Source organism: Staurois parvus, unplaced genomic scaffold (genome assembly GCF_062004578.1).
Source record: "Staurois parvus isolate SC_StPar_1 unplaced genomic scaffold, SC_StPar_1.0 ptg000243l, whole genome shotgun sequence".
Taxonomy (NCBI): domain Eukaryota; kingdom Metazoa; phylum Chordata; class Amphibia; order Anura; family Ranidae; genus Staurois; species Staurois parvus.
Genome location: NW_028318039.1, coordinates 15,990,796 through 16,012,119, shown reverse-complemented (window position 1 = coordinate 16,012,119; position 21,324 = coordinate 15,990,796). Strand labels below are relative to the sequence as shown.

At 38.7% G+C, this 21,324-nt stretch overlaps 1 protein-coding gene across 1 annotated transcript in view; it reads right to left on the bottom strand.

The window, feature by feature from the left end:
* Positions 1-18,308, bottom strand: part of CLDN10 (claudin 10) — a 49,325-nt gene extending 31,017 nt beyond the window's left edge. The window contains exon 1 of the mRNA XM_089680493.1: positions 18,095-18,308. Coding sequence (XP_089536619.1) covers positions 18,095-18,308 — 214 coding nt within the window. The remainder of the gene's footprint in view (positions 1-18,094) is intronic.
* Between the last annotated feature and the right edge of the window lie 3,016 nt (positions 18,309-21,324).

The window sequence follows — 21,324 nt, the reverse complement described above, 5'->3', positions numbered from 1 at the left end:
CCATGGAACACAGCTCACTTTGGAGAGGTGGGGAGACCCCTGTCTCAGCTTCCCATATCCCTATTATGTGTAAGGTACTCTGTGTCTGTTGTTAGGGGTACAGGGTGATCTGTCCTAATATTGGGGTGGGGGGTTGTTGATTGTTTAATGCCATGTGGTTGCATCCCATTGTTCTATTGTGTGTTTTGCTTGGGAGCAAACTATTATGAGATGTATGTGTTTGTATATTGGCTTGGCGGGGGGTGTTTTCAGCAGCCCTCCCTTCTGATGGGACTGTCTGCTGGTGTGTCTCTTGTTACTAAAGTTAGATTGCCATGCCCTGTGTCATTATGCAGGGAGGGAGGGTTGTTCCCTTGAATGTATATATCTTGTATCTGTGTTAAAATAAATTAGTAAATTTCCTGGTTTACTTGAAGACTGGTGTCGACTAGTCTTGTATGGTCTGCTGTGGTGTCTGTGGTCGGTGTTCAGACAGGGAAGCGATATTATAACAGAATTACCCAAGCACAGACTGGGTCGGTTACGTTACACATAGCATAGTCTCTAAAATACTCCATAACAGCAGAGCGTCTAGCTGAAAACCGCTAATTGAGTAAAACAGTTCAGGACACAAACAGCTACTTGTGGTTATTCTCAAACAGCATCTCTCTGAATACAGTCTTGGGTACCTATGATAACACAAGTAAAGAGCTGAAGGGATCCAAGGACCACCTAACTGGAACACACAGGTAGTGATTGGGGAGGGGCTCCCCACAGTGGCTGGGTCTTCTGGTGAAGCCATGTGCTATTAGACTTCTGCCTGACTGCTCACATGTCAATCCGGACTATGCAGGGCTGCTCACCCGGCTGCCTTATATCTCCAACCCAGAGCTTTGCATACACCCTTAATGAATGCAACAACTGTTAATTGGGCTTCTTATTTGGGAACTTAGGAAGTGCAAAGTGTCTATCACAAAGCTGTTGTCTTTTTGTTACAGATACCATGCATCTTTCGCAATGAGGGAAGCAGGCTCCTGGATCTGTTAGAAGTAGCCCCTGGGGTACACACATACTACTACTATGAACTACAGTATAAGTGATTACTTGTAACTCTGAAGCTAGCCTATAAACATTGACTTTTAGCTGGTTAATACATTATCAAAACAAATTCCTGTATGTTAGTCTGACAATACTTCATGCGCAGTGACTCAGCAAATTGAAATGAGCAGCAAGATTTTTCCCCACATTCATTTTCTAATAGAGCTTACAGAAGGATTTTTTTTCATTTAACTACTTTCTGTCCACAGAGGATTTTCAAAGTCATTTCATTTTAGGTACCTTGGTATTATTTTTTGTACTAATGTTTACATACTAATTTTATTTTTCCTATCTTTTATTTGACATTTGGATTTTATTTAGTAATTTGCCTAATGTTTTAATGTATTGTATAGCTAATATGTTCTTCTGTTTATCCTGTTTGTAGGCCATAACTATGTTTAGCATTAAAGTAGATCTCCAACAAAAAATGCAGTTTTTACTTCAGAGTGTGGAAGGGTTAAAACTTATGTTATGTACTTTTATGTTTTTTCTGTCTTGATGCCTGATGCCACCAAGAATTCAGGGAAAATATTTGCAGCACAAACCTCTTCTCTGACAATATGCATTCACTTATACCTAGAACTGACAATACATATCCCCCCTGATTCTGTGTACCGGTTTTAGTAAATTTCCCCCTATAAATCATCCCATGGATATCAGTGACTAACAATGTGCATCCTACTGATGCCCAGGGCTGACAATACAAATCCAACATATACCTGAGACTGACTGCTGAAAGAAGTATTTTCAATCTCACATTCTCTGCATTACACCCTATCTCCATATTCAGATTTTTTTCCAAAAATATTAGGGGTACAGCCCTCAGGTATGGTTCGGTAGAAATTGGCACTACAGACAACAAGAGAGCTGGAATGTGAATCTCTGCCCAGGACAGTATCCAACTTGTTTCTCTTAGAACAGCTTGACCTGACTGGTTCTCCACCATGATAGGGAAACCTTTGTCTAGCTGGACAGAAGCATTGTGCAAACCAAGAGTATGTTGTGTAGAAGAGGTCTCGGGTGAAACTTGGCAAAGGAAACTGCCTCAGAGAAGGCCGCCATTGAACCCTAACCCAGAACCCTAGAAAAGGGGCAAACTGAGGGAGTCTTTGTGTGTAACTTTACAAAAGCAACTTTATCCTGAGAAAGGAAAATTCTAATCTTTGTCCAAGATTAGACCTGGATACTGTGGCAGTGTAACAATGCCAAGGTACCTAAAATGAAATGGCTTTGAAAATCCTCTGTGGACAGAAAGTAGTTAAATAAAAAAAAATCCTTCTGTAAGCTCTATTAGAAAATGAATGTGGGGGAAAATCTTGCTGCTCATTTCAATTTGCTGAGTCACTGCGCATGAAGTATTGTCAGACTAACATACAGGAATTTGTGTAAACTGGAAAGTTGATTATCCAGACAAAGGTTTGAAGCAATTGTTCTTTGGATGTTGTAAGACAAGGTTGTGACTGTGGAGTTCTTCAGTAGGAGGTTGTCCAGGTTCATAGAAGAGGCAGAAATGGGTCAAGCACTTTTGTAAAAACTGCAGAGGAGAGCCCAAATGGTAGTGCTACAAATCAGAAGTGTTGGTCTCCCACAGTAAAATGTAGAAAGCATTGATTTGAGAGGGAGATGGGGATCTGAAGATAAGCATCTTGTAGTCTACTGATGCTTGTTGATTTAATCCAGAAAATTGGTACACAAAGAAATCTGTTTAGAGTCCTTATTTGGTTTGAAACTGTGAATAGATTTCACAGCACTACTTCAGAAGCACTACTTTTGCCTGACGTTGGTGCAACATGGTCATTAAATCTGTCTTTTTTTTGGTCTGCAGTGCAGGATCTGCAAGATCAAAGATGGTTTTTTAGGAGAGCCTCCAGACATCTATCAACAAAATCCTTAAAAGAGGTAACATCGTTAGTAGGAACTGCAAGTTGTTCATTAGGAACTGAAATGGCAAGATCCATCGCCAGAACAGTCATTTTCTTTTTCAATTCCTTTTCTCTAGGATGAATTTCAGCAAAAAGCTTAGGAGGATTGGGCCTGTGCACACTCAATCTGTGCAAATATTGAAAATATATTTCTTAACTTAACTAATTAAGATCATCTGTTCATCCCCTCCTCTGTGATGAATGATACCGGAAGTGTCAAGGATTTCATTACTCCGGTTTTGGTTATTTTTTTCTTATTGTCTGTTATCCAGCTAGTGAGCTCAAAGGGCAGAGGAGGGATCAGAGAACTAAAAGACCCAGGTAAAGAGTACCTGTCACTGCTATCACAAGGAATGTCGTTCATCCCCATGATAGCTATAAGGGAACATTAAAAAAAAGAAAATTAAAGAAAGTGTGAAATAATTTAAACAAAATAAATACATAAAAAAAAATTAAATTGCTCCTATTCCCCCTTACTTATTATTATACAGTATCTATAAAGCGCCAATAGTTCGCTCAGCGCTGTACATTACAAAGGGGGACATGCTTACTTACTTGCAAATGTGCATGTAGGTTCCGCACACATAGGTAAACAGTGATTGCACCGCACATGTGAGGTATTGCTATGAACATTAGAGTGACAGCAAATGCCAGAGCTCACAGTTAACTCTAAATTGAAAACTGGAAAGGCTTTTTAAGTGTTGCCTATGGAGATTGGTACCTTAGTTTGTCGCCATTTCACAGGTCTACAAAATTTTAAATCTTGATATGTTTGGTATCTATTTACTCAACCCAACATAATCTGTTATATTTTACCAAAAATTTTAATTTGATAAATGGCTGTGCAAATATTGTGCAACATAAACAATTGCATCAGCAACCATTATATTCTCCAGGGCCTCTGCTTTCATAAAATATATAATATTTGGGTGTTCTCAGTAATTTTATAGCAAAAACCACTGATTCTTCAATATGTCAAAAATGTTTGAATTGCTCTGGGCATAAAGTGGTAGTGGACTTATCCTGTAAATGTAGTTATTAAACTGCATGTGATATATTGCTAGTAGAAAACTAGAACTTTTCCATTGTACATTACAGGAGTTCAGCTGTACACTGTAATAAAAACATAAACCTATATATATATATATATATATATATATATATATATATATATAATGTATAGAATGATTAATAATTATCTCAATGACTAAGCCTCTACTCATTCTATTTTCCCTGGAATGACTTAACTAATAAGCCATCACAAGAGTTAGGAGGAAAGGCCAGTGTAACTTTAGGTCATAGAATTATTTTTAGGAGATGCAAATATCATAAATGTCATTAAATATTTTTCTATGAACAGCTTTGTGTCTAAATTAGATATCCTAAGTAAACCTGGTATTTTTAAAAATAAATTAAATTAGAAGGTTACAAAAATTGAATTTCACTGTGATTTCACATACAGTAGGTTTGGTAGATTAATTTTACAAAATAATAATCTTAAAAAATGATCATGTATTACATGTGTTCAAAAAACTGTTAATATATACCAAGAAATATACCATTGGCTCTGAGTATTTCTTCTGCAAGAATTACTAAACAAAATTCCCCATGAATGACATAATATCATCTGTGTTATAAAGTAATAAAAAATAGGTAGAAAACTCTGATAAATTATCTTCTAAATACTTCTATACAGATCATAGAAGATCATCAAGTATAAGGCTCCATGCACACAAGCTTTTTAAGCTCCTAGAAGCTATTATCAGCATATTTTTTCTGCTCCTAGAAGCTAAATAGTGTTATCCTATGTGTCCATGCGCTTTATTTTAGGCTATTAGCATTTTTTGAGCATAGCATCTAGAAGCAAAAAAAAGTTTTTGTAGTTTTGTTGAGCGTTTTTACAGCAGAAAATAACGCTAAATGCTCCTAAACACTACTAAAATGCTCCTAATAGCTTTTGGCTAGCTTTTTTTCCCCTCTACATGCACTGTAAAAACGCTAATTACAGCTAATGCTCCTAAACTCTTCTGAATGCTCCTGAAACGCTACTAAAACGCTATTAAAAAATGCTATTACCAGCGTTCTTATGCAGCGTTTTTCCCAGCATTTTTTGAGCTTAAAAAAAAAACTGTTATTGTGCATGGAGCCTAATGGTGTGCAGCACAGAATTTTACAGAAACCATATCAACCATATAAAGTGTGTATTATTTATTTTTAATAGATGCAGGGGAAAGATTTTTCCATTTTTTATTCAAAAATGGAGTTCTGCTTTAAATGAATTGTTTAACCACTTGCCTACTGGGCACTTGTACTCCCTTCCTGCCCAGGCCAATTTTCAGCTTTCAGCGCTGTCGCACTTTGAATGACAATTGCGTGCACACTCTACCCATATGAAATTTTTATCATTTTTTTTCACACAAATAGAGCTTTCTTTTGGTGGTATTTACTGGCCACTGGGCGTTTTATTTTTTTGTGCTATAAGCAAATAAAGAGCAAAAAAAAAACTTTGTTTCTATTATAAAAGTTTGCAAACAGGTAATTTTTCTCCTTCATTGATGTGCATTGATGTGGCTGCACTGATAGGCAGCACTGATGGGCACTGATAGGCAGCACTGATGGGCACTGACAGCAGGCACTGATAGGAGACACTGATAGGCAGCATTGATAGACAGCACTGATGAGCTGGCACTGATGATGCTGCACTGATAGGCAGCACTGATGGGCGGCACTGCTGAGCACTGATGGGCGGCACTGCTGGGCAGTACTGATTGGTGGCACAGCTGGGCAGCATTGATGGGTGGCACTGCTGGGCACAGGTGGGTGGCATTGCAGGGCACAGGTGGGTGGCACTAATAGGCACAGGTGGGTGGCACTGCAGGGCACAGGTGGGTGGCACTGCAGGGCACATGTGGGTGGCACTGATGGGTACAGGTGGGCAGCACTGCTGGGCATAGGTGGATGGCACAGGTGTGCGGCACTGTTGGGCACTGATCATCAGGGCACCAATCACTTCTCTGACAATTGCCGGTTATCGGCAATACTTTCCTCACGCTGTGACAGATTGAGGAAAGTGCAGCCGATAACCAGCAACTGTATTTACCCAGTGATCTGCTGTGTCATTGAACACAGCTGATCACGTGGTAAAAGGCCACCGTGATTGTCCGTTTACCATATCCCGTGATCAGCTGTGTCCGTAGGACACAGCGATCACTGGCGGCACAGGGTGCGCGCCGCTATGGGCGTTCAGGGGGCGTGTACTGGAATGACGTCCATAGACGTCATCCCAGAACCAGACAACCACGCTGTAGCCGTCCTTCAGCTATAGCGTGGTAGGGAACTGGTTAATGATATGTCTAGAAACATATGTAGCATATGAGTGGTTAGCACTTCCGCCTGGCAGTACTAGGGTCGATGGTTCGAATCCCAACCACGGCAACAACTGCCTGGAGTTTGCATGTTCTCCCTGTGTCTGCGTGGGTTTTCTCCGGGTACTCCGGTTTCCTCCCACACTCCAAAGACATGCTGGCAGGTTAATTGGATCCTGTCTAAATTGGCCCTAGTATGTGTATGTATGAATGTAAGTTAGGGACCTAACAATTGTACAATTGTACACCCCTTGAAGGTTAGGGACTGATGTGAATGTACAATATATGTAAAGCGCTGCGTAAAGTGCGCTATATAAGTACCTGAAATAAATAAATAATAAAATAAACAATAAGTGCCAGAGTGGGATGAGAATAAAGTTAGCAATGCCTCCACCTTGAACAGTGCCTCTGTGAACTGAGGTTGTTTCCTTCCTGGGGAATTAACCAGTAATCTAATCAAAGTAATTAGGAACACAGGAACTACGGTAAACATCATACAACATTAACCATAAGTATAAAGAGGCACACCACTATGGAAATAATACAAGCTTTATATAAAAAACAGGTATTACCACCTGACGCATGAAGTCCATAAACATCAATTTGACCCCACTAATAAGTAGAGAAACAAATGAACATTCTTGCAAATTGATGAGCCTAGAAGAGTTGTGGGTGTGGTCCAGGTGCATTATTCCTTTTTTGGGCTGATTGTTTATAAACTATATATAAAGGAAAAAAATGTTTTTTACAACCTCAAAAGTTGTGCATTTTGAATGTGTATAGCAAAAACTTAATCAGAGTGCACTAATGTGCCCCACTGCACACCCCACTCCCCTCCCCACAATTGCTCTGTAAATACAAAAGCTCTTACAGATGCTGCTTTCAAACAATGGACCGTCTGACACAGTGGAGGGATGCACTCACAATCTGCTGCAGCTGTACATGGTAGCAAATCAGCTTCTATCTTCAGCTTGTCCAGTTAAGCATTGTCAATAAAACCTGGATGCTCATTGGTTTCTATGCAGAGTTGCATGAGATTTTGCACTTTTCAGTTTTAGTAAATAACCCACAGTGTTTATAAACACTGTTCAGATAGGCGATAAAGTAGTATTGTTACTTTTGTACTTGATTTTGTTAATCTGTAAATCAAAGAATGAGCTTTATCTGCATATGATGTCAGATAAAGCAACCTGACAAGTAAATAAACCTTATAGTGTAACTATGCCAAAAATAAAAAAAATGACATATAAGATACCATATGTCACTAGCATTAACACATTTTACTGAGCCCTCCTGCAAAATAATTTGCTCTTTTCCAACTCATTTTAACAGACCAAGCTGTCCAGCAACGTGGCAGTTAGAGGCTGAGACAAACCATTTAACACTGACAGGAATTCTTACAATGCTCAGCTTTTTTCATTTATGTACCTTTATTCCCCCCCTCCCCCCAAAAAAACCTGTTGCTATTACTGCTTAATAAGTGTTAGGTGACATTCAGCTTTAAATTGTTAGTCACTTAAGTAAAGTTCATCTAGATCTACTATTCCATCTAACACTACCTTCTTCACTGATTGAAAATGCTGCTGTCCAAGGGTGGCTACATTACACCTCCACAGATAAAGTGAAAGAGTGAATGTAGCCAATCTAAGGCCTCATTGAGACCATACGTGCATGAAAACTGATGCAAACTGGTGTTCAGATTACACTTGCAGAGACATCAGTTTACATCAGTTTTCATGCATGCTTCAATGAGTTTAATGTGATTCTAAAGGCTTGCATTTTTTTTAATAACAAACATGTCTATACTTACCTGCTGTGTGCAGTGGTTATTTTCAGGTCCCCTGCCAACGCTCCTGGCCCCTCCCTTCTTTCAGGTGCCCCCACAGCAAGCAGCTTGCTATGGGGGCACCCGCTGCTCCTTGTGTCCATTCACATATGGAGCCATGGCTCAGCCCCCCCTTCTCTCTTTTCATTGGCTCACTGGCTGTGATTGACAGCAGTGGCAGCCAATGGCTCTCGCTGCTGTCTCAGCTAATGTGGAGAGGGAGTCCCGGATTGCTGAGACTCCAGTGCACATCGCTGGATTGAGAGGCTTAGGTTAGTATTAGGGGGGCTGGGGGGATGCTGCACAGAGAAAGTTTTTTACCTTCATACATAGAATACATGAAGGTAAAAAACTTTGAGCCTTTACAAGCATTTTAATACACATTTCAGATTCCTGCGCAGAAAAAACTGCATGCGATACTAGTGTTATGGTGTGAACAAAGCACATAGAAAACAATTGATTTTGTTGTGCCCTTGCAGAATGTGTGCAGAAAAACTGACGCCTCTGCACACTGGTGTGAACGAGGCCTAAGACAGGAGGTGTTTTACTGGCCCATCACCAGATAAAAATAAAGAAATTCAAGTTTGAACAATGCCACCAGATTCAATGATTGGTAAGCTACAATATATTAAATATTTGTTTTTGGGTTTATATACACTCTAATGAGCCCTAATTAACCCCTTCTTCCCCTTCTGCTCTAAGCAATTATTTTCCTGCTGAATTTCCTTTCATTAGTTTTGTTCTAACCATTAATATATTCTCTTTTTCATTGCTATTTTTTCCTTTGTTCATTTTTAGTGTCACATTAAAAAAGTGCAAAATTGAAAAGAAAAGCTTTATTTCATTAGTTAAAAAAACTTTGCAATGCTTTGTACCAGAATCAAAAAATTAGTGTCATTTTAAACAAGACACATTATAGAATAAAATATATAACACTATTTTTTTTCTTTTTTAGCTAACTTGACCAGCTAACTTGACCAATGTAGAAAAAAAAATAATTTTTGTAATGTTTTTGTCTATGGATTGCATAAAAAACAATCTGTATGTACAGTATGCATTAATTGGTTATTCAGTAATAACAATGTTATTGTAGAATAAACAGGCCCATAGCAGAAATTTAAAAATTCTTCTGGTCCCTAGGGGAGGTATACGTGTAGGAACTGAAGTATTTAATTATGTTATTTATGTCCTTACCCAAATGTTTCTTTATTTAATACATTTTTATTCATTAATAAAAATGTTTTCCTATACAGAAAGTACCTTCAAGTTTTTCAACAAGGTTTGTTTACAATATTATTTGTAGAACAGTGGTATTTATTAGAGATGAGCGAATTTCTCAAAAATTCGATTCGGCTGATTCGGCGAATTCCAGTATGAAATTCGATTCGATGCGAATTTCTTCGCTACGAAGTTAACTTATTAAAAGGGTTTCTAGGCTTCAGAGAGCCTTTAAATTAGTGCAGAACACTGTACCTTTAATTTAAATGCCTTTGGAGATGAGGAAGGAGAAGGAGAAGGAGAAGGATGAGAAGAAGGAGAAGGAGAAGGATGAGAAGAAGGAGAAGGAGAAGGATGAGAAGAAGGAGAAGGAGAAGGATGAGAAGAAGAAGGAGAAGGATGAGAAGAAGGAGAAGGATGAGAAGAAGGATGAGAAGAAGGAGAAGGATGAGAAGAAGGAGAAGGATGAGAAGAAGGATGAGAAGAAGGAGAAGGATGAGAAGAAGGAGAAGGATGAGAAGAAGGATGAGAAGAAGGAGAAGGATGAGAAGAAGGAGAAGGATGAGAAGAAGGAGAAGGAGAAGGATGAGAAGAAGGAGAAGGATGAGAAGAAGGAGAAGGATGAGAAGAAGGAGAAGGATGAGAAGAAGGAGAAGGATGAGAAGAAGGAGAAGGATGAGAAGTAGGATGAGAAGAAGGAGAAGGATGAGAAGAAGGAGAAGGATGAGGAGAAGGATGAGAAGAAGGAGAAGGATGAGAAGTAGGATGAGAAGAAGGAGAAGGATGAGAAGAAGGATGAGAAGAAGGAGAAGGAGAAGGAGAAGGATGAGAAGAAGGAGAAGGAGAAGGATGAGAAGAAGGAGAAGGAGAAGGATGAGAAGAAGGAGAAGGATGAGAAGAAGGAGAAGGATGAGAAGAAGGAGAAGGAGAAGGATGAGAAGAAGGAGAAGGATGAGAAGAAGGAGAAGGATGAGAAGAAGGAGAAGGATGAGAAGAAGGAGAAGGAGAAGGATGAGAAGGAGAAGGAGAAGGATGAGAAGAAGGAGAAGGATGAGAAGAAGGAGAAGGATGAGAAGAAGGAGAAGGAGAAAGATGAGAAGAAGGAGAAGGAGAAGGATGAGAAGAAGGAGAAGGATGAGAAGAAGGAGAAGGAGAAGGATGAGAAGAAGGAGAAGGATGAGAAGAAGGATGAGAAGAAGGATGAGAAGAAGGATGAGAAGAAGGATGAGAAGAAGGATGAGAAGAAGGATGAGAAGAAGGATGAGAAGAAGGATGAGAAGAAGGAGAAGGATGAGAAGAAGGAGAAGGATGAGAAGAAGGAGAAGGATGAGAAGAAGGAGAAGGATGAGAAGAAGGAGAAGGATGAGAAGAAGGATGAGAAGAAGGAGAAGGATGAGAAGAAGGACAGTTCTGTGACAGTTTCTGTCTATTTCTGACAGTTCTGGGACATTCACTCCATACAGCGGTTTCAACCGCTGTATGGAGGGAATGTCATAGAACTGTCAGAAATAGACTATTAATGACAGTTCTGGGACTGTCCTTCCATACAGCGGTTGAAACATTGTATCTATTTGTTTCCATTTAGGATACAGATGTTTCAACCGCTGTACATGTGAAGAAGCTGTCAGAGAACTGTCAGAAATAGAGGAACTCTGCACATACACTTTTTGCCGGCTTGGAATTATTCTTCTTTTCATCCTACTTCTTCTTCTTCTTCTTCATCCTCATCCTCATCCTCTTCTTCTGAGGATGAGGATGAAGAAGAAGAAGTAGGATGAAAATAAGAATAATTCCAAGCCGGCAAAAAGTGTATGTGCAGAGTTCCTCTATTTCTGACAGTTCTCTCACAGCTTCTTCACATGTACAGCGGTTGAAACATCTGTATCCTAAATGTAAACTAATAGATACAATGTTTCAACCGCTAAACATGTGTTCCTTCTGTCAGAGAACTGTCAGAAATAGCGGAGCTCACTTTTGCCGGCTGATCGGGAAATGTTCGATTCGCGCACCCGAAGTAGGCAAAATTTCGGATTTGACGCGAATCGAATGTTTCCTGAAATTCGACTCGAATTCCGGTTCGCCTGGTTCGATTCGCTCATCTCTAGTATTTACAAACAATATTTAGTGGCATTTGGCACAATAATAACTGGTACACTCTTCTCGTAAAAAGGTAAGTAGTTAAGAACATATAAGGTCCAGGAAGCCACGAGAGGATAGATTGAAAGAACATAAATAAGAAAAAATGAGCGGTGAGGGGGATATAGGGAGTCTGGTCCTAGCTTAACAAGTAAACCAGAGCAGTACTAATAATAGATGTTGTACAATACAAACTCATCTAATTCAGGGTGTTGCACAGGTCATTTTTCTAAATAGAGTGTGGATTTGAAAACCAACCAGAAGGCTCATATTTTAGTAAACGAAAAGGTAGATTGGAACCTGTTCTTCCATTAAGCATATCTGATCTATGTTTTGAAACCATTGCTTCAGTGAATGAATGGTCTTTTGTTTCCAACAGGAAAGGATAAGTGTTTTGGCCGCATTTAATAAATGCAGCGTAATGGATCTTCATAATAATGTAGCGCCCCCCCTGACCTCTGGGAGCATGGTGGTTACCCCAAAGACAGGGAGGGCTGACATTTCACCCCAGGGTGCAGGTTGCTAGGCATAGTGGGTGGTGGACAGTGTACAAAAATGGTAGCCAGTCACTTTTAGAATGCACAAAATGAGTTTTATTGCTCAATGGTAGAAAATGCATGGAGAGAGGGTTAGGGCACAGGACACCCTAGATCAAAAACAGCAGGCAGAAAGACTCCTTAGACAAATGAAATTGGAGTAGACAGCAGTACAGGGAAAGGGCCTTTAAGCTGTGGTCAGAAATCTGTACTTCAATAGCAACATCTGTCTCACATAGCAACAAAAACATTCACAAGGACATGCAGGAATTCTTTAGATGAGGCCATCTTGACGCGTTCCCAGGCTCTCCACAGTTCCCTGGTCTTTGGCAGAGCCACTTCTGGTACTACATCTCAGGTCTCCATCCTTTCCTTCATGCTTCCAAGTAATAAACAGGCTCTCTCTCTAGCAGAGCCCCGACCACATGGCTAGGTCCTAGGCTTCAGGCCTAACCATTAGAGCAGTTCCTCACTCATCCACACCAGACCTGGGTCTGAGTTGGGAAACACCAATCACCTGACCTCCCCAAATATTTATACTTTCCCCCAGCATGCTCAGTGGTAATGAAATGCCTATTGATTAGCTGAGGAAAGTATACATATTCATAATACGGTTCTACTGTAATCTGTCATACTTGTGCCAAAGGTAACAGTGTCACCTACTGACAGAACGGAGGAACCACAGCTAAACCAGGCTTAGGAGAAAACCCACATGATCAAAGACTATAAATCAATCAGGTTGCATACAACCCAGCATAACTAAATTTACTAGCAGCCCTGCTTAAGACAAAGGTGCTACAATGGCCTACAGGTTCCTTTGACACCGCTGAGCCTTGAATAGCCTGTATCAGCCATATAACAGAGGACCAATATGGTTGTATAAGCAGACACTCCCATCAAATATGGCATGCATTGCTATCATACCACACTCTCTCCAACATGTGGAGGATGTCTCAGGGAACATCAAGTGACGCTTAACAGGTGTATGATGTCAACTGGTTAGTAATGTATCCAAATTTTCATTTAAGTTAATTTTTATAATAAGTCGTTCAGTTGTTTTCACTTTTTTTTAGCTCTCCTAGCAGTGTCATTCCAGCAGTCAACTTTAGGATAGTTTAAAGCGGTAGCAAACTCTTTGTAAACTTTTACCTACAGGTAAGCTTACAGTACCTGTAGGTAAAATGAATATCTCCGAAATATGCACCATTCAGGAGATATTCGCTCATTTTGAGAGCTGGCGCATGCTCCCTGAAGGAACAGCATACCCTGTGACATCATCCTGGTTTGGCCAGCCATACAGCTGGAGCTCGTGAACCCAGAAGGAAGACCGGGCAAAGATGGAAGCCTCTGCAGTGGTGACAGCTCGCCACTGGATGAATTTGTTTGAAGGTAAGTCCTTCATAGTGTGCTAGTATGTGATGCATACTAGCACATTATGACATTACCTTGCAGGGGATATTTTTTTTTTATAGGTCCGGTTTACTACCACTTTAAATCGTTCATCACTTCCACTATCCCAGCTAGTGCAGCACTTTAGATTTGTGCAAGTCCCTAACTCCTCACAAACATTAGAGATTTTGTAATATACTGCAATAATTAATTTTGCAGTATGTACACCAATATGTAACTCCACCTATAACGCCTAAGCATCATCACACTATCCATTGGACACAATCTTTTTTTAAACTTAATTTTATATCACTTATCAAAAAGAGACAGATCCTACCAACATTTCTGTTTACCATGTCTCTATGAAAGAGAGCATAGCCATATTAACACCTCTATGAAGAATCAAGCCAAGAGTCTGCAATACCAAAGAAATCACAATGTTCTTCCAACAGCAAAACTTAGGTATTTCAAGTTTGGTTTGCCAGAACTCTAGCATTTGAGACTAGATCATTTAAACAGCCTTTATATTTTGCATATGGAGTTGAAATATACTTTGCTTGCCCTCCAGAGGATTTACCCCCCCTTCCTAACCAACCTAACAATTGTGTGGTCATGCAACGCTGCACCAAAATTAAATTTACGTCCATTTTTCCCACAAATGGAGCTTTCTTTTGGTGGCACTTGATCACCTGTGTGATTTTTATTTTTTGCGCTATAAAAAAAAAAGACAGACAATTTTGACAAGAAATATTTTTGACTTTTTGCAATTACACATGTCCAGCAAAAAAATGTAAAAAAATCAAATTTCATCATAAATTTAGGCCAAAATGTATTCTGCTACGTCTTTGCCAACAAAAATCCCAATACGTGTAAATTAATTGGTTTACATGAAAGGTCTAGTGTTTACAAATGGAGGTATATATACACTGGGATTTTTTTCATTTTTACTAGTAATGGCGGCGATTAGCGACTTATAGTGGGACTGCGGCAGCATTCTGACACTGGGGGGAACTGACATGGTGTCACTGACATCCCCAGTGACACCAATACAGTGATCAGTGCTAATATAAAGCACTGACACTGTACTAATTGCACTGGACAGGAAGTGGATAACTTGTGGGGTGATCAAAGGGTTGACTGTGTAGGGAGTGTTTTACTAGGGGGTGGTGTCTGTGTGCTTCACTGTAAGCACACTGCTTTGTATGGCTGTGCACAGCCATGCAAAGCAGTGTGCAGGAGCTGACAGGGGAGAGAACTGTTTTGTTTACAAACAGTTCTCCCCCCTGTTGGAGATGCTTGGCAATTACCGGCCGGGACCCAGTGACTGAATGGCATAATCATATATAATACACGATTTTGCACACCTGTGCCACCCTGTAGCAGTACTTCTGCTATAAGGAAGACGAGAAGTGGTTAAACCTCATTATGTATTTATAACATAAGGATCTATCTTTATCCCTTGCCATAACTTCTATCTGTTTCAACTTGCAACCTCTACATTAGTGCTTGGCCCGGTCTTAACTATTTACTCTATTAAGATGCCTTCCAACCTAATTTAAGCACTCTTATAACTGGCCACATTCATTCCATCTTACAATGGGATTTAGGCCATTAATTTAGCTCTCATAGCTTCTGCTGTCTTTAATGTGTTGGACACAGCGCAGGAAGTATTTTAGAGAATACAACCTTTGAGGTCCTTCCTTACAGCCTAAATTTATAAAATGATTCTAAGGATCCCTCACCTTCCATGAAATCTGTCATCGACTCCAGGATTCACCAAGACAACATGGTCATACCAAGCCACTTCTAATTCTAGTCTAGCTTGTCCATCACATGCCAAACCCTGGCAAATCATTCAGTTATGACATCCCTCAGGAAAAATTATTCTACCCACCTTACAGTTCACAAAATCCTTAATTCACACCCCTGTCTAGGTCTTACTGCACTACAACCCTTATTATGTGATGGGCTACTCTACTCAGTAAAATCTAGATCTGTCTTTAATGTTTTTGCCATCTGAACTCAACTTGGTAAATTTGTTTGAATGCAGTCTTCCTTTTTCTAAGATCTTTTTGTCATTCCCTTTAGCTTCAGTAACCCAACTGCCTAAATAATCATCATAAAACATTGCTCTGCCCACCAGAACTGCCAGCTCACTAAGCAGGTAAAAGCCCTCAAGTTTGTCGGTATTCTTCAGTATTGGTTTTTGCTCCTCCACATTTCTAATGTAATCTTCTTGAATGCTCATGGCCTAACATTGTCCTTCCAATATATATATATATATACAGTTGGAGAAAAGAAAATGTTAGTTAGTTCTATTGTTTATTGCTAGTATTTTTTAACTCTCACATAAAAGTATCCAAACAAACAAATTTTAAAGAAGTGAAACCAACATTTTGCTACAGTTTCATTAGAATCAAATTTTTGCATCCTTTATAAAATGCAATCTTTTTTTTTCTCTTGTTACACAGATTTTTGTGACCTCATTAATATCAGCACAAGATCAATTTTCAGTTCACTAAGTTTTATTGAGGTTATACCAGCTACAGTAAATACAAGTAATACAGAGAAAAGCTCAGTATAATAAATTAAAGATTATCAGAGTTTGCTCATGCATACAATTATATATTTAAATATTCTGAACAAGGAAGTTTAAATTGTTTTTGAATAGTAGTGAAGTGCTCGTGCGCTGAGCAAAGATTATGTCGTTGGATGATACCATTAGTAACCAAGTCTTGTGGGTTATCAAAGTCCAGGGGTTGTATAGGATAGACTGCAGGGGGAGGATCTATTTTCTTAAAGGAATAAGTGTATATTTAAACAGGTAATTTTGGACACATCATCTGCTTTTACTTCTGAACATGCAGATCAATTATTCTCAAAAAGGGAAGCTAAAGTAGAAAGCTTCATCACGGTGGCGTTAGTAATGTTTGTGTTTGTAAAACATTTTCGTTTTTTTGCTGCCATTGCACTGAAAAGGCTTAAAAGTCAACATATCTGTCAACATATGTCAGTGTCTGCTTTATAAGCAACATGAATAATTAATTCTCATAACTGCAGAGGACCAGAAAAGGTAAATGATAAAAAGGGGACCCTAACTGCATATTAAAAAACAAAATAAAAAACAAAACAAAAGTTAAATGATAAGCCTACACGTGGAAATAATATGTCTGTACAGTATCCAGCTGACCTATCTCACTTTTTTATACAACCTGTCTTTTACGTATATTGTAAACTCCAATATAAAAAAACAAACACAGAAAAAAGGCAAAGAGGATATAAATGTAAAGGGAACTGCTTGCATGGAATGCAAGATCACAGCTTTGTAGAGATAAACTAGATACTTTCAAAATTGCTTCTGAAATTGACTCATTTTTTAACAATTAGCAGTGGAAAATCAACAGTCTTTAAATCCGTAACACCTTGGCAGAAAGCTGCATAAAAACTGTTTGCAGGCAGGATATTCAATGCTGCTTTACCTTTGCTCATTAACATTGCTTACACATTGCGTATACTAATTCAACATGGCAGCACCTACTATGAACTTCATATTTATGTTGAAAGAATAATCTGAACATTGACAGACTTCACAAAACCATATTTGCTGAATTATATAGAATCTTCTTTTGATAATATATTATTTTAAAGTAGTTAGGTAAGACAAAACTTAGTTATATAACAGTTCTCTTTTATGAATAATCTGAATAAAACAATAAACCGTTTACTTAAAAAGGTACTTTCATTTTAGAAAATACAGCTTATATTATATAGTTTACTATGTTTTTCAGAACTCTACAAGACATATGATTTTTTTATGTCAATTGCTCACTTTCCCCAGCAATACTAGATATATATAAACTGAAGACATGTATAATAGAGTTTAACTGTACTTAAAGATACTTTTCAGTGGAATATCCAATGGCACCTTAGAATGTACACATTTAGCAGCTCACTAAATTAAATGGCATGTGCCCAGTTTCAGGTAATAATTTATTATAATGCAATAAAATAAAACACTATTCATTCTTTGTGCAATCAGTTTTATTTTTTTTTTCATTGTCCAGGCACAGAACAGCATTGAAAGTTGCTAGCTCTACATTACTTTTTACTAAAATGGAAGGCATCAGCATTTACAGAAAGAGTTACACCCCGGTCACACCATACCCGACTTTGAAATCGTGCGACTTAATGTGAAGTCGCACGTTTCAAAGTTGGATGACATGCCGATTTCAGGTGTGATTTGCAAGACATCTGACACAGATGTCTATGCAAATTGAACCAAAAGTAGTGCATGTACTACTTTAGAAATTGTTGTACTCTGACCACGTTGGAACAGCACCGATATGCCCGCTGTAATTGCGGACAATAAGATGCGACTTGCCATGCGATTTGCAAGAAGCATGGCATGCAAATCACATGCCAATTTGCATCCAGTGTGACCGGGTACTTAATTTGATTTCTACTTTACTATACTCTTTTGTTACATATATGACATATTTGGTTTAAAATTTACATGCAGTTAAAAGTCAAAATACAAAAATAGAACTCTAATTTAAGTATTAGTCAAGTAACAAAGGACCGCATTAACCAAAAAGAAGGAAATGGAAACAGTGAAGTTCTGCTTACCTTCTACACGGAAGATGGTTAGGTGGGGTCGGCAGTGGTATGAACCAAGGGCATTCCCTGCACAGTTCATCCACAGCCCCTGGAAAACCCAAGTGGCTGTAATCACAGAGGTGGCTCTGCTGGTCACTTTCCATTCATTAGAAACAACAGCCCCAATTACAGCCCCAATGCCAGAAATGCAAAATATCAAAGCAAAAATCTGCATTCCGGACATTTTTAATCTTTTTGAAATAGTATCAAGTAAGCCATAAACAGCAATATTGCATGAATAAAGATAAAAAGCAGGTGCTCTGCATTATAAGCAACTTGATTAAATTACATCTGCTACAAAAACATCAGATGCTTGTAAAACATAGTTTTCTTTACTAGAGGTAGCCAGCCATGCAGAAGAGCAAAGTACATCCCAGTAGGGGGTGTTTCACCTAGGTAATACAGGCTAACACTGTTCAAAATTCATTAGTGACTTTACCTGTATTAGTAATAAGCTTTTCATATAATAATACATTCAGTTAAGTTTATCTCTGTGAATTTATAAACCATTCATGTATTACATTTTGTGTACATATGTAACTTTCTCATTAAGAATCGATATTTTCTTAATAAATATTTAAACCAAGGAAGCTTTTACAGCAAAATACAATCTAATGATTAATTGAGGTTGGTTTACTAGAACTGGAGAGTGCAAAATCTGGTGCAGCTGTGCATGGTAGCCAATCAGCTTCTATCTTGTTCAGTTAAGCTTTGACAATAAAACCTGGAAGCTGATTGGTTTCTATGCACAGCTGCTCCAGATTCTGCACTCTCCAGTTTTAGCAAATCAACTCCATTGTTTGCTTACAGAGTTCTCAGCCATGGTGGTCCATTTAAGGGCACAGATGATGTGGAGTCTAACAAGTAGTTGCCCTCATAGAAGATCCCACAATATAAGTGAAAAGAAAAAAATACTGCTGGTAAATAACATACACCAATATATTTGAAATAAATACTCTCTGGCAGAGCTGGATTGACACATCCTACTACTTAGGCATTGGTGGGAACCTGTAATGAGGTGATTATGTATGAAATTGCATATACATTCTAATCCTTTTGAGTATTATGCACTATGACAGTACAGTTACTCTTTTTTTTATTTCTACAGGTTTATTACAGTCACATTTTAAAGATAGTGTGAATTTGTAGTTATTTTGTTCTACATGAGATGCACATGTAAAATTCCTAACAGCGGTCTAATAGACTAAAAAACATCAGGAAAAATCACATTTTTATTTTAAGGATGGCACCTAGCCAATGTACAGTTACACCCCGGTCACTTCCAGTGAAGTCGCACAATTTCAAAGTTGGATGACATTCCGACTTGAGGTGTGACTTGCACTACTTTAGAAATTGGTGCAGCTCCAACCAATTGCAGACAGTAGGGTGTGACTTGCCATGCGATTTGCAACTCGCATGGCATGGCAAGTCGCACCCGGTGTGACAGGGGTGTTAGACATTGGAGTGTAAACATCACTTGTTAGAAAACTCAGTGTATAGACACTCTAACCTGTGCTCAAGTGTAGAGTAGAAGCTAAGATCAAGAACACAGGACAATATTTCAAACTAGCTGCAGAACAAAAGTTTGAAACTAATCTTAGAAAATATTATTTTACCAAAAGAGTTGTTGATACTTGGAATAGACCTCCAGTAGAGGTATGGTGGTTTATTTACTAAGGGCCAGTTCACATTACATGCGTTTCAGTTGCTTTTTTACTGCATCCAAAACGCACAGAAAGTAGGTTATATGGTTGTCAATGCAATAATTCACATCGGTGCTTGCAGTTCCACTGCATTCCAGTTGCAGAAGAAAAAGTAGAACATGCTGCATTTTTTCTGCACAGAACTGTACTGGAATGCGATAAAACGCATAAAAAATGCACTGGAATGCACCAAAAACACACTGGAATGCACATGTACCTATTTAAATTGAATAAAAATAGGGGAAAAAATGAACTGGAATGCATAAAAAACGCACTGGAACGCTTCAAGAACGCATAAAAAATGCACCGGAATGTGCCAAAAAACGTGTTAAAAATGCACATGCAAAAACACATCTGGACTGCATATGGACTGCGTTTCTATAGTGTGAACCAACCCTTAAGCTGGAGAATGCAAAATCATGCTCACTTCTGCATAGAAAACAATGAGCTTCCAGGTTTTATTGCCAATGCTTAATTGAACAAGTTAAGGTTAGAAGCTGATAATAAAATAGACCCCAGTGAATCAGTAAATTGTAAGTGGGTTCAGACATGCTTTGGACAAATATACAGTAGATCTATACTTAGACTAAAAACTACATATGCAATTAAATCCATAAAGGAGTGGCAAAAAGGTTAATTAAAGGATGTATGTTGTATAAAATATGTGTTCATTGAAAAAAAAATTCTTCCAATTGATTCATGTTATAACATAGTAGTGGGTTCCCTATGCTGTAACTGCTCCCTGCTGGTAAGTGCTGGCATTGATAAGAAAGAACTTCCTTTGGTTTGAATTTTCTACACGTTCTTATTCATAAAGTATAACTTACTAAAATAGAATAAAAATTGCAGCTTACTTTTTTAGATATTCTGTTCTGGAAATTCTGTTCCAGGACTGTAAAAGCCTACATAGTTCTTTTATTTATGAGGGGGCTGGGCAGCTGTTTGCTATAATTAACCCTATCTGTACTGTGTATGCAGCTCTTATCATTATCATTTGTAAACTACATTTGAAGACTGTCTGCAGGCTAGTACACACGAGCCAAATGTCGGCCGGTTGTAGAGAAACCAGTCGACATCCAGCCCGTGTGTACAGCAGCTGGTCCGATAAAAAGCTGGCCGTTCAGGGAGCCATCTAAGACGGGAGAACACATTGTTTGTTATTCGCTATAGCCGCTAGTGATAATCGCATGTAGAAATCTTGGTTGTACCCAATTCGATTGATAGATCAACAATCAGTCTGCCCATAGATGGTTAAAATGTCGGCCGATTCCCTGTTGAACCAGCTGAAATTTGCACCATCTATGGCTGGCTTTAACTAAAGGTTAAATATTTAGAAGCTAGGCTTCTTGCATTATATGTTAACCGCTTCCCGGCCGCCCTATAGCAGAAATACTGCTAACACTAGGATATACTTACAGATAATTGCAGTTTCAGCTGGAGATTGGCTAGATTGTGACTGTAGTTTATTTGATGCCACAAAGATGATTTCTGTTGGTT